The 26,662-nt window shown below is 57.9% G+C and overlaps 1 protein-coding gene across 1 annotated transcript; it reads right to left on the bottom strand.

The window, feature by feature from the left end:
* Positions 1-890: 890 nt before the first annotated feature.
* DHX36 (DEAH-box helicase 36) lies at positions 891-25,911 on the bottom strand. Its single transcript, XM_056113946.1, has 25 exons — positions 25,739-25,911; positions 23,928-24,055; positions 23,356-23,587; positions 19,141-19,179; positions 17,632-17,802; positions 15,755-15,834; positions 15,329-15,403; positions 15,088-15,254; positions 14,900-14,981; positions 13,047-13,187; positions 12,589-12,691; positions 12,108-12,195; positions 11,103-11,158; positions 10,003-10,067; positions 9,253-9,396; positions 8,124-8,241; positions 7,575-7,673; positions 6,233-6,406; positions 6,067-6,153; positions 5,449-5,532; positions 4,754-4,853; positions 4,575-4,665; positions 3,313-3,433; positions 2,886-3,038; positions 891-2,513 (listed from the first exon to the last, which is right to left on the bottom strand). Exons 1-25 carry the CDS (start codon positions 25,907-25,909, stop codon positions 2,325-2,327), a joined length of 2,958 nt encoding a protein of 985 aa, XP_055969921.1. The 5' UTR covers positions 25,910-25,911; the 3' UTR covers positions 891-2,324.
* Between the last annotated feature and the right edge of the window lie 751 nt (positions 25,912-26,662).

The raw sequence follows: 26,662 nt of genomic DNA on the forward strand, positions 1-26,662 counted from the left end.
TGGCGAGGGCACGGGGGAGGACTGGGATAGGCGGTGCTTCCACAGGGTATTCAAGACCCAGATGCCTCTTGTCGTGCATCTCCCAGAACTCAGCTCACAGATGACCGTGGCCAACTGGGCCCCAGGGGAACCCCTGGTGCCCAGTGAATGGTAGGGCTAATGCCCTCACAGATCCCAGGGAGGAAGGCGCTCAGGGAAGTGAGTCGAGTGGAGAAGTCCAGATGATTTTGTGCCTGTCAGGGCCTGGAAGCGTGGAGAGGGCCACGCGGCAGGTGCCCGCCGCACGAAGCCAACAGCAGAGAGGAAAAAGGCTGGGCAAGAGGCAGCGCCCCCTTGTGGCCAAGCGAGAGCCAGCGCTGCAGGAAGCAGGGCCCAGGAGGGACCTAGGTTTGACCAAGGCTGGAACCAGGACACTGGCCACAGTGGGCCACAGCAACGGCAGACGGACAGACAGACGCAGACCTCAGGTTCATCCAGGCCAGGGGACACAGTGCTAAGGACTGGGAACACGGTGCTGAGGGCCAGGGACACTGCTGTTCAGAGGGAAAGCACACATGTGCACCCGCTGTCAGGGCAGAGTCATAGAACAAATGCCTAAGAACAAGCACAGCACAAGGACACTAGACACTAGACTGCACCTCTTTTGCTTCCTCTGCAGCAAGCACTGTACAGTGAGCTCCCTGAGAAGGCCAGGAACAGGGCGCAGCCCGGGAGAGTGAACTGACACCCACCCAGCCTGCCTAGTACTCACCAGGGGGGACAAGGCCCTACAAGGTTTCCCCTGTGGCCACGAGGACGGGGGGTGGGGGGGAGGAATTTAGAGGGAGTGAATGTTCTTGGGCAAGGTTGGAGCCAGCAACTGACAGGACAAAACATGGTGGAAGGCAATGAATTATACACTTGATTTTATTATATATAAAAAAAGAAACTTAAAGCTTAAAAAATGTATGGAAATACAACAAAATAGAATAGCGACACCATGCTTTCCTTTATACGTTCCACTTCCAAGTAGTACAATGAAATCCGAGCTTTACAATTGAGTAGGAACGCTGTTCTGAGACCAGTATTCTAGAGCGAGGGTGGTCTCGCCCGTCTCCTCCACTGGCTCGGCAGGCACCTCAGCTCACACTGGGGCAGGTCTGTCCCTGCCTGGGAGAGGACGCTGGTGCCTGACTCTGAAACCTAGACCAAGAACACAATGCACCAAGAGCTTCTGCCCCAACTGACCACTGGCCCAGGCAGTGCTCCACAGGCTGTGCTCCCAGAGATGCTTGTCCAGTGCACCCAGAGGGAGCTCCAGACAGGTGAAGCGAGGCCGCTTTCTGCAGGAACCTCTTCTCAAACCCTCATTTCCCCATGGAGCCTGCAGCCTCGGCTTCTCATACGTTTCTGTTTGCTGACGTGTCCGGCCAATGGAGCCGGGGAACAGATGACCAAGACCCACCACTGAGCCCAGGGACAGCACCCACGTGACGGGAATTGAGACAGTCCCTTGAAAGCAGAGGCCTGCCGTGGGTGTGCAGGGAACTGAGGGTGTGAGCTCAGCAGGCACAAGCCCAGGCCGGCAGCACAAGCAGACGGGCCCTGGGGGTGGGCTGAGACGTGTGGCTCATTTCCTGTCACCCTCGGGCCTCGGACGAGGGTGTCATCTGGAGCAGCAGCACATCCCCTCAGTCCTGAGAATGTGCCTGAGGCAGCAGCACCCGGCAGGTGGCAAGGGGTCAGAGCGGGATGAAGGCTGGGCAAGGGCCACACCACCCGCACTGCACCATCTCTGCCAAGCAGGCAGGGAGGGCTGGGGAGGAGCAGCATTCCCGGGGGCAGCTAGGACCTGGACGCGGTGGCCAGGCTCCAGGGCTGTCTGCAGTCCGGACCCAGAGTGCGGCCGGGAAGGGCCCGAGCCAGCTGAGCTGACACGGCACGGTCCATTCAAGGCGGCTTTATTGCACCAGCCCACATCACCGTGAAGATGGGCAGGGCTCAGATCCGTGCCTGACACGCTCTCCAGCCGCTCAGTCCACCGGGATCCCTCTGGGCAGGGAGCGGGCGTCTCACAGAACGAAGGCTTCTCGAGGGACATGGCCATGTGCGTGCGAGGTCTGGCGTCTGGATGCGGCCGTGCTCAGCTGAGCCCGGGACCACCACGGGACGTGCATGTTGTGCCAAGGCAGTGCCCCGCTCACGCGCTCACTCACCACCCACGGTGCCATCTACCATGCACTCGATCCCCGCGGTCCTGCGTCCCGCCCTGGTGTCTCGCCGGACACCTGCCCTACGTCGGAGATGGCCCCGACCCCTGGGTCCGCAGACCCTGTGTGATGCCGTCAGCTGCAGTAGCCCCCGTCTTGGAAGCAGGAGGGACCGTTCCTGGGGGCCGCCTTCTCCTGGGACTTGATGAGGTCGGTGATGGCGGAGAGCACCGCACACTCCCTGGACCCTGTGTCCTTCCAGTCGACGGGGTGGGGGCTCTCGATCTTCTCCTGCAGCAGCGTGTCCAGCTCCTTCCTCAGCTCCTGCGGGAGACACGCCCCAAGGATGGGCCTGGGCAGCAGAGCAGCGACTCCTAGGCCGCAGTCAACCACGAGCAGGGCGGACAGTACAGCGGCTCTCTTCCTGGCCCCCCACACGGTCCCTCAAGCATCACCAGGTGTGGCTCAAAAACTCAAAAAACAAACCAAATCCGAATCCCACTGGACAAAGTCACAGACAGGTCTGTAACTTCAAAACAAGAAAAAAAGGAATTCAGAGAAACAACCACTCCTCAGCAGTGCTGGCTGTGTCCGACAGACAGAGAGGAGAACGGCCAGGCCGCAGCCCGCCTGCCTCGCACGGGGGTCAGGCCTGGCTCTTCCCACCGAGGGCAGCGGCGGGCCCCGCGGACTCACCTTGACGAGATGGGCGATTCTTGCCGGGGACTGGAAGACGATCCACTCGTCCACAGCAATCGTCTCCTGCTCCTTGTCCTTCTGGATGGAGATGTCGCCCCCGAAGAACAACAGGCAGTACGGGGAGACCTCCGTGCAGTCGTACAGGTAGATCTGCGGAGAGCAGCGCCCACTCAGCTGGGACCAGGGACACAGCGCCCTGCACCCGTTTCCCTTAGGAAGATGACCAGTTTCCACTGAGAGGACTTTACAGGGCCCCAGAGAGCTGACGGCCATGCTGAGCACTGAGGCGTCCCCAACACCGCCCAAGAGCACCTTGAAAGCCATCTCTAAAGGGGAACGGCCATATCATGTGTCCTGTCATAACAGGTCGGACTAGAGCACGTGACAGTGACACGTCTTGGGAAGCGCTGAGGGCTCCACTCACGCTGCTCGTCCGCATCTTCAGATGGTAGATGAGCCAGTTGTAGCGGAAGTCCGTCTGCTCCACGTTCACAGATTTGGGGTGGATGGCAACCAGCCCATCCGGCTTCGTGTACACCTTCACCCTTCAGAGTCCAAAGGAAGCTGGTTGGAATAAAATTCTGGGGGAGCAGAGACAGCCCAGGACGAGGACTGTGTTTCCTGAGCAAACAGTTAGGTTTTGCCATATAAACTGCAACTGAGTTTGAGGAAACAGCATGGAAAGTGGCAGTTAAGAATACCAGAGATGGGGCTGGAGCAATAGCACAGCGGGTAGGGCGTTTGCCTTACACGCAGCCAACATGGCCGATCCAGGTTCGATTCCCAGCATCCCATATGGTCCCCCAAACACCGCCAGGAGTAATTCCTGAGTGCATGAGCCAGGAGTAACCCCTGAGCATCGCTGGGTGTGACCCAAAAAGTAAAAAAAAAAAAAAAAAGAATACCAGAGATTGTGAGCCCTCGTGTACCACGAGGTGGCAGAAACTACAGAACAACACACTGTTCCTGAAACCACGAAGATTCAGGCAAGACGGCCACCACAGCACCAACCGGGACAGTTCCCAACGATGCTGAAGGGGAAAGCTACCAGTACCACGGCACTGACAGGACAGTCCTTGGGGCACTGACAGTCGCCATAATGCTGACAGGGACGACTAGTCAGACAGGACACCCCCAAGATGCCTACACGTTAAGGAGGATTCTGCTTCAAGGGAATTTTATTGTTTTTACTGGGGTTTGTCAATTTTTTGTGAAGGCCGGGATGGCCACTCACAGTAGAATGCGCCCTGGGGCTACACCTGCCTTGAGGGCTCTCTGCAGCGCCTGAGGGGAAAACGGCCCACTCACAGCTGATCTGGAACACACCTGGGCACACCCAAGTCCAGCCTCTCAGCCCCCCAGGTTGGTGCAACAGATGGGCAAAGCCCATGCCAGCCCTGCACTTCCCCCGCCGCAGCGCTGCACTCTACATGCCTGTCAAGCCCACCCTGGGCTGACAATTCAGTCCCCGGCACCACGTAAGGGTCCACCCAACACAGCTAATGTGGCTAAACCCTCTCCCACAAGCAGCAGCAAGTCAGGGCATGGGGTCTACCTGCCACCGCTGCACGCTCCTCTGGGCGATACGCCCCAACACGGACAACAAACTAACAGGAAAGGCACACAGTAGGTACCTTCTAGGTGTGAGACAGTAACAAGCAATGCACAAGAATCCCCAATGCTTACATTTTCCGTTTTTTACCAGAGTTTAGGCGAATCTTCGCAACTTTGGGATACAACCCAGCACAGATGACAGCTTTGATGATCTTCTCGTTATCTGTCGGGGATGAGGAGAGAGGCGGGTAAAGCGTTGATCCCGTGAGCCACCGCAAGGGCAGGCCAGGGGCCAAGTGCTCCCCCTGCACCTGAGTTGATGTTTGATTTCGGATCTTTCGGGTTCCTGCTGCTCACGAACCCAGCCCCGAGGAGATGCTCGGTGAACTGCGTCTTCATGTTGTGCAGCATCTGGAGAGAGGAGATGCCGCCTGGCATGGGGCGCAGACTGTGTGGCCCCTGCAACCTGGCCCTCGCTGACTCCTGGCCCACTCTGACCCTTGAGGGTTTCCAAATGGGCCTCCCCCCAGCAGTTCAAACAAGACCAGGGAGGGTGGTTGGAGGCTTACGCCCCAACACACAACTGTCCCAACTGCCCCCAAAGAGAGGGGCAGACCCAATGCAGCCAGGCCTCTAGGCGGCACACAGTCTGGAAGCGCCAGTGACAGGTGCCACGTGGACATGTGCCCATGTTCCAGTCAGTCGAGCGGCTGTTTCCCAGGGTGCTCTCTGCAGCACCGGCCCCGATCCCTCCCTGTCCACGGGACGCAGGGGCAGGGCTCACACACGCCACAGGGCAAGGCTGCCATCCGGCTTTGGCGCTCACACTGCCCCCTGGACCCCCTGCCCTCCCCTTTCAGCGCAGTACTCCGGCCACCCTTTGCACCCCAGTGGCTCTTCGGGCTTTGGACGGGCTTTCCTCGGCACTCCCCACGCGCGAGCCGGCCGCCCAGTCAGCAACAAGAGGCCCCGGCCATGGCTCGGCTCGTCCTCGACAGCCCCGTACCTGCAGAGTGTTGGAAGACAGGAAATACTCCCAGCAATAGTCTTTCTCGCAGCGGAAGCCCCGGCGTCTGGCTTCCTCCCAGCCCTGTGGGGACACAAATGAAGGGAAGGGTCTCACACCCATCTGCACTCGGTTGCTACCTCAGTCCCCTGCGGAAAAGACAGAGGGGTTTTCCAAAACGGGCAAACGAGAAGCGCCAAGCCCCAGGGCACCCTGCGCTGGGACAGTCACTTGTGGGAGCGCGGATCTCTCTGGCTTCTGAGCCCAACAGGCGGGGAGCTGATGTCATGGTGCGACTCTTTTCCCTCAGACCATGACAGAGAGAAGCTCCGACATGGACTGAGCCCAGAGTGTGCACAACGGCGCCACAATCTGCCCCTGCAGCCAGAGTATGGGTTCAGCACAGGGAAGAGAGACTCTTCCTCAGGCACGGCCTCTGCCCTGCGAGCCACAGCCGGGCATAGGCACGAAGGCCTCGAGACAGACCCTGCAGAGGAGCTGCCAGAATGGACACGTTCCTCGGCACCGGCCCGTCAGTCCTCCATGTCAATAGGTCCCGGGCACTGCAAGGGGGCACGCGCTGCCCTCAATTGCCCCTCCGACCCAGTATGTCTGTACCTCGAATGCGTTCACGACCGTCAGGTGGTCACTCCTGGTGTCCTTTGCCAACTCCTTCCTCCTTGCGTCTGCGACCTTCTCTTTCCCCTGTCAGACAGCGACGGTGACCCCCCGCACGATGCCAAGGGAGGCCAAGGCAGGGCTGGCCCAGACGCCCACCCCTCACCAGTGGAATGACGAAGGGGTCTTTGAAGCTGAGGCTGGCCGCGATGGTGAGGACGGGGTCCAGGCAGCAGAACAGAGCCCCGAAAAGAATCATCTTCCCGATGTGCGGCTCCACCGGCAGCCGCGCCAGGTGCACCCCGAGAGGCGTCAGCTCCTCCTGCTTGTCCAGAGCGGTCTGTGAGGGGGAAGGGCTGCGTGAACACGTGCATTCCGTCGTCTGCTAAAGGCCAAACTGGGCGAATGGCCGCTCAGCCTCATGTCCATGATGTGGCCCCGAGTTTTCAGGCAGCAGCGGCCGAACACCGGTGAGATCAGCTGACAGGGAGCTGGTGGGGAGGCAGGGGCCCAGCGCAGGCACCACGCTTGGGAGGCCAGGCCTGTGGACACGGGCAGGGATGATGCGTCCATCCCGCTGCCAACGGCTGAGTCTGTCCTGCCCACTGCTCACCAGCACCGGCCCCGCGCCTGCACTCCTGCCCTGAGCTTCCCGACTCCCCGCCCACAGGCAGGCGCCTTCGCAGGACTCAGCACATGCCTCGATGCCCACGGCTACCCACACCCTGCAGACGCCCCGCCGATGAGGCCACAGGACTCGAGACCCACGGGGACCACTGGGAAGTGGGGCACAGGCAACTGTGCGAGGAAGCCTGCCTTTCAGGGGAGGGGAGCCTGCGCTCCCAGCCTCTCCCCTTCCCTGCTTCTCACGGAAGCCCCACCTGACCCAGGGGAGCCACATCCTGGGAGAGAGCGAGAGCAAAGGGAGCCGGGTGGGCCACGGGCCACTCCCGCCACACCCTTCATGAAGGCCTTGTGGCTTCTGTAAGCTGCCCATAAATCACTCAGGATTTGACAAAGACTCTGAAAACACCCTGGCGAATGAGGGGAAAGCCCAGTTAAAGATTTCAGACTTTTATGGAATTTTCGATCAGACCTAAGAAATAGTGAATGACAATCTCAGTTGTGTGAACGTTTTTGTAATGAACTGAAGCTATTGGGGCCAGAGACATGGTATAGTACGAAGGGCACTTGCCTTTGAACCCCTGGGTGCTCAGAGGGTCCCCAAGTCCTGCCAGGAGTGAGCCCAGAACAATGCTAGGTGTGGCCCAAAATAAAAAACACCCAACCCCCCAGAAAAAAAAAGACAACCACAGACCCCTTAGAGCTGCTATAAGAATCGGTCTGTGGTAGCCAACTGAACCGTGAGTCAACTCTGGATGCAGGGCCTCCTGAACCAAGTTTACCTTGCACACTAACAGCCCATCTCACACCAAGTCCGTTGCATGATGAGCCGGCTGGCGTGCTTGAACGCTGAGTGAGAATTTTTGCGGAAAAAAAAGACTTACCAGTTCGATCAGGTGTCGTATGGAAAGTGACACTGCTTCATCTGATGGGGGGTCCATCAGCCTGCCCAGGAAGTCAGCAATGCCCCCGAGTCTCAAGATCTGGGGAGACGAAACAGTCAGGACACAGGGTCTGCCCGTCAGTCACACACAGCATTGGTCAGTTAGTCAGGCACGGTGTCAGACAGAACTAGAGCTTAACTTCTCTTATCCAAGCTCAAGCGTTGGTTCCACAAACACAAACTCCAAGGTCGCTGGGAGCAGCCCAGCAAATGCTGCTCGTTAGGAGCTCCAGCAGGCCCAGAAAGGAGCTGCCGACGCTTTCACAGGGGCCTCACCTGGCGCTAGGGCGGGACTGGTCTCCACAGCAAAGCCCCATGCCCAGGGCCCCGCCGAGGCTAAGGGATGAGCCTCGGAGGCAGCAGCACCCATGGGTCTGGGAAGAGCCGGGTCGTGGCAGAGGCGCCGCGCGGGACTGAGGCCCTTTCCCGAGGGGAGGCCTGGCGCCACAGGGAGCCCAGGCACTGCTGGAGGTCGCCCACGTGAGCTCACCTTGATCTGCAGGCAGAGCTCCTCCAGAGGGGTCCTCAGTATCTCGGGCAGCTGGTAGTCGTCCAGCAGGCTGGCTCGGAGACCGTTGTACAGGTGATAGCAGTGGCCAGGCTGGACCCTTAGGGACATCACCGAGACACGTTAGAACTCCGGAGGGAAATGTTTCTTCTCGTCAACAATACCAGCACAAATCCCTCCTGACTTCACTCCTCTCTCCCAGGTGTCTATTTCAACCCGTAGATGCTGACTGTAACACTCACTGGTCATCCATGAGCCCCAGTGCTGTAGTGTGAGGGGGACTGCCCATGTGAGCACTGGGCCCACCGGTGGTGGGGGGGGTGGGGTGGGGCTCTCAGAGTAGCCGAAACCTTCTCCAGTGCTCAGAGCTCGGGCTGCAGTGTCTCACTCGGGTCAGTGTTAGGATGGAGGTCCGAGGGCCTCCATGCCCATTCTCAGCTGACCAGGACTCGGACAGGTCCTGGTGTGCCAGCAAATGTCGCCAGGTACAACCTTCTGCTAGAGATCCCAACTGTCTGGGGGTAGAGTCGACAGCCCTGGGTGCCCGGCCCACAGCTGAGAACAGGCCCGGCCCTCAGCTGGAAAGTTTATCGGCCAGAATTCAGGTCAGAGGCCTGTATCGGGGAGCCTAACTGGCCAGGTCCCTACTCAGGCTGCCCCAACAACGACAAGAGCCCAACGACCCAGCGAGTCTGCAGTGCTGGTCATCACTATCAGGAGCACCTCAGAGTTGAACAGTACGAATCATAAGAGCAAGCAAAGCATCCTGTTCCTCTCAGCCAAGCCAACCCCATTCCTCTCAGCCAAGCCAATTAAGCTGGAGGGAGAAAATCCCTCAAGCCAGCCAGTGACAGTGTGTCCCTAAGGAACACCGCCTAACTTCCCCAAACAAACACGCTGCAGAGCCATGGCCCAGAGGCCTGAGTACAGGCTGTGCCCACAGGAGTCCTGGTTCCGACCTGGTTCTGTTGGGCTGAGAGCACTGGCAGGAGTTGTGTGCCCCCAGTGAAAGCGAGAAGGGAACCCCAGCAGGACGTTCTGAAGCTACAGGGACGTGGAGAGGAGGAGCAGCTGATGGCAGGTGTCCTGCCTCAGACCCAGGCCTGCTCACCTGCCAGCTCGGCCCTTCCTCTGCTTGGCATTGGCGTTACTGACCCACTCCGCAGACATGGTGCTGATGTTGTTCTGGGTGTCAAAGTGCGTCTCCTTTATCTTCCCGCCATCAATCACAAAGACGACATCATCTATGGTGATGCTACATGGAAACACACAGGCGTCACGATCCACACCAAGGACCACAGACTCACAGAAACACGGGCGTGATCCATGCCACAGGCCACAGAAACCCACAGGCAATGTTAAATCCAAAGGATACAGATTCTGAGCGAGTGTTGGAGCGTAGGGTTCCCTGCAGGCATGCGTGTCGCACACAGCTCTGCGGGTCTCCTGTGCTACAAGGGGGTGGGGCCTGCCTATTTCTGGACCTGGCGGCTGGGCTCCAGGACAGGCCTGTGTCAGAGGCCGGCCCAACCCCTGGAGGTGTCTGGGGACACATGGTGTCTCCTACAGGCTACAGGCAGCTGATCAGCAAAGCACCAGCCACCAGGCCAAACCGGCAAAGGCGACTGACCCTGGTCCCCAGACCCGGCTTGCTCAGCAGCACAGGCTGGGAGCACTGAGGGCTGGTGCCGTGGCTTGGCACAGGGAAGGCCTGGTCTGGTCCCAGTACACCGCCAGGAGGGTCCCTAACGTTGGGAGTCCATCCCTCCAGCCAGCGCTAACAGCAGACCATACTGCAATGTGCTAAGGAAATGCCCTGCACACAGAGACGGGACCAGGAACTGGGATCGACATTCCCTACCTGGTCTCGGCGATGTTGGTCGCAATGACAATCTTCCGAACACCAGGAGGGGTTCTTTTAAATACCTGTAAGGAAAGACACGCCCACATCCCTCTGGCACTTTCCACCAGAACTGCTTCCAAACCAGCTGGTTTCCTGCACGCACTGGCCCACACCAGGCCCGTGGAGCTCAAGGCACCGTCACTTATGACGTTCCCTTCCTAACCCAAGGAAACCGCTCAGATGCCAGAACCTTCTAACATGCGTCCAAGTAAGAGGATCACTGAATTTATGGGATGTTTTAGACAAAAACTGGAGGCAGAGTTGAGGGAAATAAGCTGGAAGATAAAGACCACAAGCCCCCAGGAACTGCAGTGCAGCCTCTCCACCTTTGTTTGACCTGGTTCCTTCCTGGCACCCTGCCCTATCCCTGGGCCCCTAGTCTTCTGCCAAGACCCCCCCATTTACACAAGTTTCACCTGTATCCTGGGGCCCAGATGAAATGTGAAACCGAGGGTACCAGGTACCTGCAGGCGCCCACCACACCAGAGCTGCCAGCTGGCTGCCCATAGTCATAAGCCCTGGCTCTGGCACACAGCACCACTGTGCCAGCACTAGTGCCATGAGGTCTTATGCCAATGGGTGGTACCTGCTGCTCCTCCCACCCTAAGAAATGTGGCTGTCAACAGGGCGCCCGGCTCCTGCCAGCCGTGTTCTGAAGCACCCAGCTCCTGCTGGCTGTGTTCTAAAGTTTATCCCCAACCCCAAGCAAGTCATTGGTGAAGCCACTTTATTTTTTACTTTTTGGATCACACCTGGCGATGCACAGGGGGTTCCTCCTGGCTCTGCACTCAGGAATTACTCCTGGCGGTGGTCGGCCCTGGGTCGGCCATGTGCAAGGCATATGCCCTAGCCACTGTGCTATCGCGCCAGCCCCTGGTGAAGCCACCTGAGCATCATGCTGACAGAACTCATCTGATGTGAAGGTCAACCTGTCCCTGGAGCACAGGCCTGCCCTGGAGAAGCGCCTGCTGAGGCTCTCAGAGACATACTGTCTGGAACTAGGTGAATGCAGCAGCTCTGAAGGCGTGTGTCAGACAAGAGCAAGAACGCACACCTACCTGGGTCTGGTTCACGGTGGGCATCAGTGAATGCAAAGGGATAATCAGAAACCTGTCTGAAAAGCAGAAACAGAGAAGCCTTAAGATGGACTCTTGCGCGCTCTCTCGCTCTCTCTCTCACATACACACACACACACCACGAGAGGAGAGTCCCAAATCCCTTCAGTCTCCCTTTCATGCCCACAGGGAAGCTCGCAGAGACCCTCCTCCCTCAGCAGCCTCTGAGATGACGAGCTTTGTTTCTCACTGCCCACCGTGAGACAGGGAGGGCGCTCTTCATGACTGCGTCTCCGTCACACCATGTCCCTCCCCCGTGCCAGGTCGGTGCTGCTCCTCAGCCCTCTCCCAGGTCTCCCAGAGGGCAAGCCTTTTGACTACGGCCAACAGTCTGCCCTCCTGCTGCCTTCTCAGCTAGGTCTCCACTCAGTAGAAACACAATGACGTCAGGGGAGGAGCTGCCATTGCACGGCTTCCAGGTATCCTCCTCTCAGGAGGACCCTGTATCCAGAGAACGTGCGCTGCAAGCAGAGGAAGCAGTCCCCAGGATGGGGAAGGCAGTGTCCCAAGACAGAAGCCAGGCCTTACAAGACTGCCTGGTGCCTCTCCCCAAGGGGACTGAGCAAGTCAGACCTTTGCTACTGCAGCGGGCAATCCTAGCAAGTCTCTGGCTTTCGAGGAACGGGGATTCCAGCTTGGCGAGAGCTGCTCTCACCTGCACTGCTCTGAGGGTGCAGGCGTCTGTGTGCCGAGGAGATCTGCACAGTGCAGCCCTGGCTTCAGCTCCTCTCCAGCCCCTGGACCCGGCAGTGCTGGAGAAGCACCAGCCCATGCCCGCAGCCCCCCGCCAGGCCTCAGCGGGATCAGGGCCCACAACCCGGGCTGACCCTCCCCATGTCCACGCACAGGGAGTCCGGACCCTGCAGCATCCTTCAGGCGCGAAGGAAGCTTCCCCCTTTGACCCCAGCCCTGCTGCCGAGACCTCGGTGAGGCTCCTGTCCAGGTTACCTGACTTAAACATCACTTGGGACATCAAGAGGTCGTGTAAAGTGCTAATATTGTCCCAGCCAGGCAGGAAGACAAGCACGGCACCATCCTGTGGGGAAACAGCCGTCAGCAAGGCCCTCAGCCCAGTCCCCACGTCACAGGCAGGCACGGAGCAGCAGCCACTGATCCTAACTAGAAACGGGACTTAGTTTCTTTCTCTCTTGCTTTGGACAGTGCCCAGGGCTTGCCCTTGACGGCACCCGAGGGATCACATGTGGCATGGGGAGAAAACCCAGGTAGGTCGTGTGCAAGAGCCATACTGAGAACTTGCTCTAGCCTTGTCTTGCAATAGGTCACATGCCTACGTATTCTGATAGACGGAGATCCTGACTTCTTGTGTCAGAAAGTACCTTCTCCCATAGGCTATTTCAAACATCTAATAAAGCTGTTTTCCATTTTCCTAGACACGGAAACCCCGACGGTGCCCTGAGGCCCAGCTAACCTCCTCCTTCAGAGCGATGTGCCGGATGAGGGCGGCAATCAGGTTCAGGTCCACTTTATCGTCGTCTGCCATCTCGAGCGCTTCGATAGTGCTGGGAGAATACCTGTGCGGACGTGGCCGGTAAGTGCACAGCCCGAGCCCTGCCTCGCTCTGCAGCTAGGGCACCACGACCAAGCTCGGAGACCAGAGTACGCGGCTGGAACTCGAGGATTTCACCTCCGACTCGCCATAGGATTTTGGATGTGACTCTTACTACATAAATGTTTTTAAGACTGGACTGGTCTTAAATCACTTGTTACTGGATGTCCCGGGAGCCCACGGGAAACGAAGCTGTCCGAGTCCCACATGTCATTGTTCATGACAGTCCCGGGAGCTTCCTGGGCCCAGACAACAGCGAGCACGGGCTGTGCTCTGAGCTTCGAGGAGCACTCGACGCGGGGCAGTGCCACAGGACTCACTTCTTCCGCAGCTGCTGCAGGTAGCCAGGCCAGCGCTCCCGGTACAGGGCCTCCTTCTCCTCCTTGTCCTGCCGGTGGGAGCGCCCTTGCATGAAGCCCCTCTTAAACTGGGATCTGTGCTCCCTCTGCTCGGGGACGTATCTGAAATGCAAACACCATTCAACAGCGTGACTCCTGGGAAACTCTTCTGAGGCCCTGGAGCGTGAGTACTTTGAAACGCAAGAGCAGTGCAATGAGCATGGAGAGAGAGATGACGGGGCCTAGGACCGATGCCCCTGCACCCAGGTCCAGACCTGATGTCGGTGCCCAGTGTGCTCAGAGAAAGGCAGACGGGGTCACTGAGGTAGCAAGAATGAACACAGACCTGCCTGGCCACTGCCAACTGCTAGCCTGCTCCCGGGCCTAAATGATCCCCTCAAAGGGCGGACAGTGCACCCCAGGAGCAGACAGTGGGCAGAGCCTGCACACAAGAGCTGCACAGGAAGCCGTGGGGGGCTGGGGCCGCCCAGGAAAGCGTGGGCATGGACAAGCTGCAGGACTATTCAGAGACGTGGGACTCCGTCTGACTGGTTTCAAGCCACATCACTGGCACTGGGAAGGCTGGGGTGACTGTCACTCATCACATCTCCAAAGCAGGTCCCTTCCATACTACTCCTGAGTCTGCCCCGAGCTACCCAGGAGGGGGTCTGTGTGGACAGTTACAGGCCCCTTCTATAATCTGTCCACGCAGATGTGATGCCCTCAGCCAGAGCCGGTTCCTGGGATGCCAGCCAGGATCCCAGACGGGCACCCCAAAGACGAGCAGCTACTCAGTCAGACCGGGAGAGGCAGGCGGGGGTTCTGCCTGCTGCAACACGCTAGTACAGCACTGGAGCAGCACTGGATGCCGAGCCCCCGGCCCCACTGGGCTTACTGGTGTGGGAGCCCACTGAGTCCAGCCACATGCTGCCCGCACCTGCCCCAGGCCAGGATGTCTGACGGATTCGAGAGGAGTTTGTGTTCAGCCATGCCCTGCTCTGCAGGGTCGTGAGCCTCGAGCCCGCATTTCAGACCTCGCCACTCCCGGCAGTGCATGCTCCAGCGCGCCCTCCTCGAGCAGTGTGAGTGACACCTCGGGGCACTCAAACACCCGCTGACCCTGGCCACTGCTGAGGCGGGTGCCTGCAGGGTAGGGCCCTGACCCAATCCTGCACCAGGAAGCATCAGTCCCTGCAGGAGACCCCGCAATAGAATCTGGGTACTCGCAGGGGCCTCGGCTCCCCCAGCCAGAACCTGCAGCCCCGAGCCACACTGCCCACCCTGCCCCGTGACACGGGCTGCCCAGCGGTGTCCCACCCCCAGAGTCCCACAGACCCTCGGACAGACGGGAGCAGGCAGGGTAGACCCAGGGTCCTTGCCCAGCACCGCGGTCCTCAGTGGAGACGTTCGTTCTCCGGCAGTGCTCACGGTCACCCGAGCACAGGGCCGGGGCCGCCCTCACTGCCTGCACCCACGCACCTGTCTTCACACGCACAAACCTGGGAAGGGGGCAGGGGACGGCAGAGTAGACCCTCCTGGTAAATCCACACCCAGGAGCCGTGGCCTGCACACGAGCTAGAAGGATGGGGACGGGTCAATGTGCTAGAGGGGTGGACGGATGCTTGAAGCCATGGGACGAGCAGAGCTGCCATCCCCCAGAGCTCACGGCCAGGAAGGGACACACACAATGGCGCAGGCCTGGCAAACCTGGGGCCTCCTGGGGGAGAGAGCCTGGCTATGGCTCACAGCACAGCGGGAGCCACAACACGGGACCTCAGACAACAGCTCAGCAGGAGGCGAGCTCCAAGCTTCCTCTCTCTCCCACAGCTCCTCACCTTATCATCTCAATGACGTCCTCCAGAAGATACTCCACCACCGGGAAGGTGAACCCAGGGATGTGGATCATTGGACAGTGGCCTGTGGTGCAGAGAACAGGGAGGCCACCCCTGAGCGGAAGGCTGCCAGGGTGGCTGACTGACCCCCGGGCGCACCCTCCACGTCCCCGCCCCCGGAGTCCCCTCACCAAAATACTCTGAGAACTTCTCGGCGTTCAGCGTTGCGCTCATGAGGACGACCTTCATGTCAGGCCGGACTCCGAGCAGGTCCTTGATGACCGTCATCAGAACATCGGACTGCAGGTTCCGCTCGTGGATCTCATCCAGCACCACATGGCTGACGCTGGCCAGCCGCCTGAGGGGGCCCGGCGCATCAGCACTGCCCCCGCCAGCCCACCCGCACCCCCCCGGCAGGAACCCAGGCCTCACGGGTCTGACTGGAGCCACTGCAGGATGATCCCCGTCGTGCAGTACAGGATGGACCCTTGCTTCCGGGGCAGCCGACTGCAAGGACACGGGGACAATGAGCTCAGAAAGGGACAGAACTCTGCTCCCAGGATCACCTCCCATCTCCAGGGACAGAGCCTCAGAAACACGACTCCACAGGAAGGAAGGCTGAGGCTTCCTGCTGTTGCTGCCTCGGATGGGGGCTCAGCCAGCAGGGCTCCTGCATGGGCCCAGGAGCAAACGCTGGCTCTCGAGTTCCCTTCCCGCACACTGACAACAGGGACAGGCGGGCACAGACTCAGGGAAGGGGAATGTGCTTTGGGGCCACTCTGTCACTCACTGCCTCACAGAAACACAGGCTGAGGACACGACGGGCAGTGGGCCGGGAAGTCCAGAGCCGCCCCTCACCTCTGCAGGCGGATCTGGTAGCCCGTGCTGCAGCCTCCTCCACAGGACTCCGCGCGTTCTGCAGCCACCCGCTCAGCAACCTGGGGCAGAACCCAGAGTCAACTCAGGGCTCAATTCCTCGATGGAGACACCCTCCCCAACACGACCTAAACGCACGGGAATCCTGGAACACCACTTCGTCACCTCCCCACCACACACACACACACACACACACACACACACACGCACACACACACACACGCACACACGCACACACACACACACACACACACGTAAAGGGGCCCCCTGAGCACCAGCTGAGGGAGCCGGGCTCCTACTTGCTTCGTGGTTGCTCCCCGGCCGCAGAGCCCCCTGGAGGCCAAGTCCCCGTCGGAATCGGCAAAGCACCTTTCCCTAACTTTCTTCCGTTAGTCTGTACCATCTGCCTTGTCCGTGAGGAGAAAGCCACGGTCCACACTTTCTACGCTCAGCTTCATCACGCACTTTTAAATTTCAGCTTTTTAAGGGGAACCTCCCCAGGGGTGCCTGAGGCCTGGGATTCAGTGTTTAGGGGGGAACTGAGTACCAGGGTGACACTCGGAGCTCCCACTATGCATGTGATCTGACATGAAAACATATTCTGACCTGTGTGCTGCTTGGGCCAGAGACCAGGTCACCGACTACCAGGCAGAAGCGAGGCAGCTCCCATATGCTGGCCGGACGTGTGCACAGCACCAACACCACCCGTACCCGCCACCATCCCCTGCCCACCACCCCATGCCCCACACCCCACAAAGCAGCCTGTGCTTGGCCCTGGCCGCAGAGGAGTAGAGGTGAGGTGGGAGATGGGAGTCACTAGCCTTGAGGGAGCAGTTCTTGGGAATCAAATTCTCCCATCCACAGATCTAGAACTCACTGAGGAGCATTTGTACTACTTATTAAGCTACCCATTTAAATTCCAACAGATCTCAGAAAACCAAGCAGAAATAAATGCTGGTCGGCAGTCTTCCTGTTGTCAATATATCACTCGCTGCCCTGTGAAAACATGAAATCCTAATACACCTTAGCCGATACACTGTGTTATAGTCAAAGTATTTTTCACAGTTCCTAAGAAATCCCAAAACACTGTTAGAAATGACGGAGTCCCTGATCAGATCCTGTCTTATATGAGTCAGAGATGTGACAGAATATCACAAAACCAAACACAATCGTCAGTGATTTTAACGTCAACTTACATAATGCAGAAATCGCCTATGTACACAAGGGTTTAGAAGGTAATGCGGTTGGGTGACTTGTATGTTTAGGTTACCTAACTGAAAGGGAAATGTTGTCTGCAAGAACATGTTCCCTGAACGGCTAACGATAAACTTAAATCAATGCCTCTTTTTCATGAAAAATACCCTTACTGAAGCGCTTCACTAAAAGTAATCAGAGATTTTACTGCAAGATACACAGTAGAGCACAAAGGGCACCGGCCTGATGCTCAGCTGACCTAGGGCCAATCCTTGGGCAGTCCTTGTGCCCCCCATCCCCTAAAACATCAGAGATGCAGCACGGCCCCTGACCACCAGTGAGCAAACAAGCCCCAGCTCTGAATATTCAGTGAGGGGGAGGCTCAAGTCACTGGGTAAAGGGGATCATTTAGCTTATGACCAACAGTAAAAGGGGAGGACGCTTGCCTTGCATGTGGCTGACCCAAGTTCAATCCGAGCACCCCAGCGGGGCCTCCAAGCACACCAGAGGTGATCCCTGAGCACAAAGCCAGGAGTCAGCCGACTGGGTATGGCCCCCAAACCAATAAGCAGAAGTTGGTCGTTCTCCTTTGAGTGTCTCTTGGATCGCCGACCTCTCTCCTCGGAGGTCACGAGGCCTGAGACTCTTCTCAGGCAGGTACTCACTGAGATGGCGCTGATCCTCCGGGGCTGAGTGCACACGATGCGGCACGCAGACCCCTTCCCTCGCTCGATGTAGTCGTCCAAGATGAACTGGGTGACCTGAGTGGTCTTGCCACAACCAGTCTCGCCACTTATCACGGTGACCTGGTGGCCATTGATCATTTCCACCAGCTCCTGTTTCAGAGAAAGAAGAGGCAGGACGCTGCTGACCCGGGCGAGCGCGCACTTCCCCAGACACACAGAGCCACCAACAAGCATCCCACGGCCCTGAGCTCCTCCGCACACCCCAGCAGACTGCACGCAGCCCCACAGCATGGAAGAACAGGCACGCTCAGGTGCGGGTCGAGAAGAGACAGAGACTCGTTCCACAGGAATGGTGGCTTGGGCTTCCGGCAGACCAGCCGGTCCCCAAATGCCCATACAGCTCCCGGGGCCCTTATGGACCGACACGACAACCCAGAATCCGGTTCTGCCTGCAGAACAGTCTGATGCTCTGTCTAGGAGAGAGTGCTAGGCCAGCTGACCTGAGTTTCATCCCTGGAACCCTATATGGCCCCAAGGCCCTCAGGGAGTGATCTTCTCTTGGAGCATAGAGCCAGGAGTAAACCCTGGGCATGGCCAGAGAAGGAAGAGTATCATTACGTCACCATTTCCTTTTAAATCACTGCAACATTTTAACTCAAATGACTGAACTTCAAAGACATCTGACACTTCTTTGTGAAATTGGTCTTCGACTCTCAAAAACTAATATTTATAATATTAATATTTACCATGGGGTGGAGCGATAGCACAGTGGGTAGAGCATTTGCTTTGCACGCAGCCGACCCAGGTTCGATTCCTCCATCCCTCTTGGAGAGCCCGGCAAGCTACCAAGAGTATCCCACCCCCACAGCAGAGCCTGGCGAGCTCCCTGTGGCGTATTTGATATGCCAAAATAGTAACAAGTCTCACAATGGAGACATTACTGGTGCCCGCTCAAGCAAATCAGTGAACAAAGGGAGGACAGTGACAGTGCTACAGTGCATTATTTACCATATTCTAACACTAAAAGGGAGTAGGGGGGTAATGGGCCATTAATATCTACCAAAAATTAAAAAATTTCACTCCAATGCCACCTTGTAAAACTCTCCCTTTGATGCGAATATGGTGCTCACAAGAGAAGCTGGACACTAACAGCTGGTCACCTGATGAGGGCCCAGGACAGGAGCCAGATGCCAGTTCCTGCCCTCAGCAGGCCCTTCAACCGATGGACTCAGCAGACTTTATTGACCAGTTTTCATTTCTAACCTCTAAAACTCAGTGATAAGCTGAAGCACGAGAAAAGCGTAAGGAAAACTTTCTCATGGCCCAAAAATGGTCCCTGAATATGTCAAAAGAGTGAAATGGAATTCCAACAGTGTTTTTCAGAGGAAGGCTCGTGAATTTCCTTTTCTTCTTGACAACAGAGCAAAACTAAAAGAGTATGCTTAAATATTTCAGATATCACACAAAAACAGGATGGATTCCACTTACCTTCCGCATCCCGAATGAAGGCAGCTTTTCTCTGAAGCGCTGAAATTTAAAAAAAAAAGAAAATTAAAAAAAAAAATCAACATTCACAGGACTATAGAAATGGCAGCTGAAATAAATCGACAGTAAAATCCAAACACATCGCTGTCTAGGTTCAAAACCCTTTTATGATTTACTGAGCACAAGAGGTCAGTCAAAACTTAAACTGTGTCTTAACTGCATGTCGCATGGCCCAGATCACTGGTGGAGCCCCCAGACCCCTGACCAGTTTAGAACCCCCCACCCCCATGGTCTCACAGGGAAGTAAGCTGCAGTCTGAACCAAAACAGACCTGGTGTGACAGAGTTAAAGGGCAGATCTGAGTGTCCTCAGGACCCTGGTCTCTGCCTCTCAGGGCCAACATGCCAGCCCAACCCCAAGCATCACAGGGTCCCCACAATGAACAGCTGACCCATCGTCAAGAGGCACCCATGAAAATGGCAGACTGTTCTACAACCACCTGAGCGATTTTTCCCTTCTACTTTTCTTTTTTCTGATTTTTGGGTCACACCCAGTAGATCTCAGGGCTTGATTCTGGTTCTGCACTCAGGGATCATTCCTAGCAGGCTCGGGAGACCATCTGTGTTACCCAGGATTGAGCCCAGCCAACCTTGTGCAGAGACAGCTCCTCTGTGCTACCTTTGGTCCACTCTAAAAGGTGTCTTTTATGAGAACATCCCATGCAGTCTCTGCAAATCCAATGTGTGTGTGTGTGTGTGTGTGTGTGTGTGTGGGTGTGTGTGTGTGTGTGTGTGGTGGGGGTGGGGTCATAGAACATTTTTAAATGTTGTTTTAAAATAAATTTATGTAGAGACACACAGAAACCTCGGACCGAGCAACCTGCACCAGAGATGGCCCGAGACTTTGCAACAGACCTTCTCCGCTGGGTGTGCCAGGTGCCGTCCCACCGCCTGCCCTCCATGAGCTCCAGCGGTCGCTATTTTCTAGAAGCTAGCAAGAAGCACCAGCTCCCACGTGGCCACGATCCAGAGACACACACAGGAATCTCGGACTCGAGCAACTTGCGGCAGCGATTTCCTCAGACCCTAATTATTAAAACCTTAGAATTCCTGGAGAGTGGCTGCACAACATTCTATCCATTACAAGCAATAAAAAACACACTGTCTAGCAACTGTATTTTCAGCAGGTATGAGGGGTGTAGGACTGGTCTCAAAATATCAAAGGTAACTGGAGAAAGAAGACGCTGCAAATTGTCTGCCACATAGGCAGGGGAGGTGTGGAATGGGGGGTTGGCGGGGCCCGCGGGGAATACTGGGGATTTTGGTGGTGGAAAATGTGCACGGGTGAAGAAATGGGTGTTTGATGACCATATGATTGAAGCTCAAACAGAAAATTTTTGTTACTGTATCTCACGGTGAATGAATAAAAAAATTTTAAAAAGGGGAAAAAAGTTGAATATACTGAGAAATGTCTGATTCGCATTCACACCAATTTTAATAGACTGTTACATTTGGGATCATGAAAAATCTCAGGCAAAAGGGGCTCATACCGGGCAATGTTTACGGCCTGTGGACTTATGGTTAGTCTTAATATGAGCAATAGCCTCTGTTCACTTGATCACTTGACTTTCCGTTAATCATCGATTTGCTCAAGTGGGCGCCAGTAACATCTCCATTTGTCCCTGTCGGCCAAGACTCATGCACGACTGAAGCCCCACAGAACAAGATAAGCCCAACTCTGAGACCTTGGACTCCAGGCTCAACGGACCCGGGGACAGAGATTCTCTGCTTGCTCCCACCAACCACAGGTGATGAAGGGATTAAAATCAGGAGCCCCACACTACCCCTGCCCTGTCTGCTTCCACCAACCACCAGAGACCCAGGGATTGGATTGCGCACAGAAGACCCACCCTACCCCTACCGGGACCAGATAAATACCTCACTGGCAGACCTCCACTACCTCCACTACCCAGCCGCCACCACGCTCCAGGACACTTTCCGGAGCGCGCGGCTGCGACACATTATAAGACACTAAATACCCATCTTCCAGAATTGCCATACCATATTTGGTAAGGTTCAAATATGGTTTGAAGCATGGAAACACCTACAAGGGTGATTAGAGGCCGCCCCAAAAGCCTCTATCCCTCTCGGAGAGCCTGGCAAGCTACCGAGAGTATTCCGCCCGCACGGCAGAGCCTCACAAGCTATCCGTTGTGGATTCGATATGCCAAAACCAGTAATTACAATGGGTTTCATTCCCCTGACCCTGAAGGCGTCACCCATATGGCAGCATTGAGAAGGATGAGAAAGGAGAGGCCGATAAAATCTCAAGGCCGAACTAGGCTGCCACAACAAAGGAAGACAAAAACGATCGTCTGACTTTCAATGCATGTAGGCGAGCATCAGCCCCTGTTCAACACGGACAAATCACCGGCAGCCACAATTCACACATTCTCCCAGGACAAAGCACCTGTTCCGAAGCTGCAGATTCAAACCCAGAGCCCATGGCATGATGAGCGGAGAACTGGAAGCCTCACTCCCCTCACAGGAGCACCACACTCCAGAGGTTTCCACAGCAACACAACAACAGTTGGTCCACGGTCACAGACCTATCACCAATGCATCTCTCCCTGATTCTAAATGTGCTCCCGATTTAGAATTCCAGATGAGAATTCCAGCAGCAACTGGAAAATTGTGTTTACTAAATAGTGACCGGCACCAATACTTTATTGCCAAGGGTTAAGAAAGACGCAAGCACACCTGGCCCCATTTCTTTCACCAACATTCACAGAAAGCTTTCTTGCCTAAAAACACACTCAGGAACTGTTTGGCGGAGCCATTGGGCAGCTGAACGTGAAACACCAAACAGATCAGCATCCTTTCTTTGAAATTGTGAAATGGTTCTCATGCAAGCTGGAGAGGGTGCTGGATCTCACTCATCTGTCACCACACACAAAGGCACGAGGAGAAACTGGGCTGCAGCATCGGCACTGCAGGAGGTCGGGCTGTCACCAGCCATGCGCCCAGACGCGTTAGACACCTAACGTCCACATCCCCGGGCTGTCGCAGAGAGGAGCCGCCTCCCCACAGGGGAAATCAGAGAGTCAGAGGACGAGCACGGGAAAGTGCTCACAGCCAGCAGGAAGGCCGCTGTGGTGTTTGTTTGGCCCACGTGAGTTTAGCCAGCCATCACTGATGACTTGAATTGTCCTACCATGCCAAACAGATGACTACACCTTCTCCGTGTCACTGAGGCTATGGAAGGCATTTGACTCCCTAACACAGCCCTGAATCCGTGTCTGCTTCTCTGACGTTTAGCAGGACACCGACCTTTGCTGGTGACTGTGAACGGGTCCTGGCCCTCCCAAATACCAGCTAGCTGGCAGCATGTGCCGCACGGCAAAGATGAACGTCAGACTCCCTCAGGATCTCCTCCTTTTCAAAGACAAGCTCCCCCCTCCCCCAAGAGGGCAGCGGGAGACTGTGTGGCAGCCCTGCAGAGCACGACCCCTGGCAGCCCAGAGCAAGCCCTAAGCCAATGGATGTGGCCCAGGAATCCCCCCCTCCCCCCAAACCAATCCCACCACGCACAAAACCCAACAAAACCCAGCGGCCTTCCATGGCTCCATCCAGGGCACTGCATAAGGTCCCCAACACTGCCAGGGTTCCATCCTAACAAGCGCCAGGAACTGACCCTGAGTGCTGTGGGGTGTGGGTTTACCACCCACCTCAACAAAATCCTGTCTCTTTTATCACACTTCTCCCTAGAACCACCATGTATTAATCTGGGCTAAACTAGGCAAGGACAGAACATGCTGACACAGTCTGTGACTTAAGGACCCCGAGTGTGAGCCACCATGGGGACAGGGCGCTGAGGACTCAGGAGAACCCAGCTTGTCAGTCCTGACGTTGAAACATCTGGGGCTCAGAGCCACAAGGCATCTAATTCCAGGGACTAGTAAGAATCTTATCCTCTGTAAAAGGCAGGACTAAATTCAGTGGCCCAGGAAAGCAATTCTAACCCCGTTTCTTCAAGGCTGACAAAGGCATCTGGGAGCTAAGCCGAAGCGTCTGGCGCCTGCTTTCGCCTGGACTGGAGGCTGTTTCCGGTCCTAGAACATCTCTCTGTGCATGGGCTATGCGGGCTCCTCCACCACAGACGTTTTTATCGAACAGGGAAAGAGATGGGGTGTGTATCCCACAGCCTGCTTTCCATTACCTGCATCTCGATGTAACGAAGATCCGTCTTCTTCTTCTGCAGTTCCTCCAGTAACTGCTGGTCCAAGGCTCCATCCGGCTCGTTGTCTTGGAAGATATACTCAGCATCCCGGTCCCCGTATCTGTCCCTGACCCTGAAGGGCACCTTTTCAGGCTTCACCAGTCTCTTCTCGTGGTTCTCGGGCTTCTTCTCCGAGTGGGGCTTGCTTTGGGCAGGGACCTCGGTGCCGTACCTGTTGGACAGAGGGGAACATGCCAAGGTTCAACGAGAAGAACCGTCTTAATCCAGTGCGCCCTTTCCCCCAAGTCACCAGCAAAGCTGTTTCTCTGGAGAGGGGTGAGAGTGCTGGGGTCCCTCCCTGGGCACTGTGCTGCCCGCACACCGCAGACTCCCTTCATGGAGTAATGCTCTCTCCAGGACAGCTGATGGAACTTTCCCCAAACAGCAGGGTTTCAGGAATGAGGTCTCAGGAAAGAGCCCGGGTCTCTGGATCAACGGCTCTAACCCAACACAGATGACCATGCTCCATCTCCCCGAGGTGCCCCTGCCCCAAGCCAGGCAAGCACGTGTACCCGTGATCCTCAGGCTCAAACCAGGAGAGCTGGGGCTCCGTGTTGTCCCTTTCGCTCTTGGCCTGCACCGAATGCAGCAGCTGCACGATCTGCTCCTCTCGGCGCTCATCCATGTGCACCACGGCCCTCTAGGCAGAGGAAGCGAAGATCAGCTCAAGAACACACACGGACCACGGGCCGGACATGGAGACGCCACACGTGATCTAAGAACAAGCTCCACACACCCACCCACCGGGCCCGGGAGGAGAAAGTCCTTAGTGGGAGCCTTCCAGCCCCTCTTCTCTCGACTGTCTGGCAAAGGAAGCAGATTCTGCCGCACGAGTCTGGCCCCTGACTGCCTGTCCTCAGGCATAATGAATACAGTGACGCCCAGCTTCGATCCTCACACCCACGATTAGTTATTTTAACCCAAAGTGGTTCTGAAGACGCTGGGAACTGAAGCACTGTCCTGGTCGGGGTGAACACTAGGGACTCCTCCACAGGCGATGAGCAGGCCCGGGGCAGGGAGCAGTGATGACCCACTGGAGCCCCATCACACAACAGGGAAGCATGAAGAAGGCTCTTCTGCAACTGCAGATTCCAATGCCCAGAGGTAACCCTAGGGCCACAAAATCTTCAGGCTTGCCAACAGGAGGCTGGCTGGGCACCACAGTGGGCAAGAGTGACAGTGGGCCCTGGCACCGTGAGTATGCATGGCTTGTCTGTGTGTGATCCCCGCTTAAGGAAAGACTTTTAAAAGAAAAATGCCAGCCCTTGGAGGGAATTCCAGAAAGCTTTTTGAGGTGGGTGAGGGAAGGTTTGGGGCCAGACCCAGCAGGGCTCGGAGGCCGCATGGGAGGCTGGGAACGGACCCAGGCAGCACCCTCATCCTGCAGTCTCCAGGTTGGGTTTTAGACAGAGGGCAGACTGAACATGAAGCAGACCCTAAAAGAATTCATCCTGGTGGTTTGTGTGCGCTGTTGGGGCCAACTGACATTCCTGTCGGTGGTGATGCTCCCCACTGGGCACAGGAGTCTGGGGCATCCAGCCGGGCCCAGAGACAGACACAGCCACGGCTTGGGGCTGCATTTCATTTCAGCAGGCATTGCCCCCTTTCCGGACATCCTCAGACATTCCTTCTGGGCCCGGAGCGCCCACTCGACCACGCGGAGTCTCCCGGACTCCTGCTCAGTTCCCACTGCCGGGTACCCTCGGCCTTCACACCCAGGACAATACTGAGACCCCTCATCAGCTCCCCGACCCACCGGCCCGTCCATCCTCACCCCACCTCGCAGAGTGCGGGTCTCCGAAGAGGCTCGCCCGCGGGACTCCCCCACCCGCGGCCGGCCCGGCGCCCACTTCCGGGGCCGCGCGGCTGTCCGAGGTGCTGAGCCGGCCGGCCGTCGTCCACCGCGCGGGGAGCGGGCACCGGGGCCGGGCCTGACCACCACGTCTCCCCGGCCACAACCGGTCGTGCGGGCAGCCGAGCGGCCCCTCGCCCCTCCTCCCGTGCCCGCGGCCGGTCCACGGCACCCGCTGCCCCGCCCACGGCCAACGAGGCTCCAGCGCGCCCCCGGAGGGGGACGGTCCGGCGGCCGGAGTCCAGCCCGCACGGCGAGGCCCCTCGGCCCCACCAGCAGCCCCGCGCCGGCCAGGCCACAGCCCCTCGCAACTCGCGGGCGCCGTCAGCGCCGCCGCCCGCCCGCCCGGCCGACCCCGCGCAGCCTGAGCCCCGGCACGGCCCGGGCGGCTGCGAGCGGGGCTTCGGCGCGGCCCCGGGGAGCGGCGGCGCCGCGCCCGGGGTCCGAGGGCCGCGCCCGGCGCCCGCTCACCTCCTGGCGCTCGGCGTCGCGGCTCTTCTGGCCCTGCTTCTTGGCGTACCACAGGCCGATCTCGCGGCCCTTGAGGTGCCCGGGGTGCCGGCCGCGCCCGCCGCGCCCCCCGCCCCGGCCCGACCCGCGGCCCCCGCCGTCGCGGCCCCAGCCCTGCTGCTCGTGGCTCATGGTCGCCGCTCGCCGGGCCGCGGCCGTTGCAAATGGCGCCGGGCCGGAAGCGGCTGCGCGGCCCCTTCCGCCGTCCCGCGCGTCACAGGCCGGCGACCGCGCGCCGCCCCGTCCCCGCGTCCCGGCGTCCCCGGCGCGGGCAGGGGCCCGCGGGCCGCGGCGCCCGCGCCCGGCCAGGGCACCGTCCCGCGCGCCGTCTCCCGCTCGTCACTGTCCGCCTTTGTCCGGCCGCCGGAGGCGCGTCTGCGGGAGTGTCCGCGGGGAGGGGCGGCCACCGCGGCCCCGGGCCCAGCGGCCCGGGCAGCCTCGAGCCCAGACGCGGTTCCGAGGGGGGCGGGCTCCGGGGGTGCCGCCCACAAGACCCGGTGACCGAGGCCAGGGCCCCCAGCACGGTGCGGGTAGCGGGACTGGTTGTATCACCCCCTCGGTGAGACGCTTCGTTCAAGCACCCGCCTTTCCAAAGTTCCTCTGCCTGTGCCGCCGGCCCTAAAGTGGGCCTCGGGCAGCACCCAAGGTGGTAGGAGGTCAGACTCTTGCTCCCTTTGGTGGCCGAGCGTCCAGGCCCAGGAATGCAGGGGTGCAGGACAGCCGGGCACTGCACGAGGAAGTGCACTTACTTGAGCCCGTGAAGGTGAGGTCAGGTCATGTGTGCAGCAGCACCCTGGTCCCACACCATCTCCAATGCTGACCCAAGAGCAGGAAGCCGTCTGTCTGAGGGTTGTATCTTCTCTCAGTCCCAAGCAGAGTCCTCCC

The sequence above is a fragment of the Sorex fumeus genome, unplaced genomic scaffold, assembly GCF_029834395.1.
Source record: "Sorex fumeus unplaced genomic scaffold, SorFum_2.1 ptg000024l, whole genome shotgun sequence".
NCBI classification, from domain to species: Eukaryota; Metazoa; Chordata; class Mammalia; order Eulipotyphla; family Soricidae; genus Sorex; species Sorex fumeus.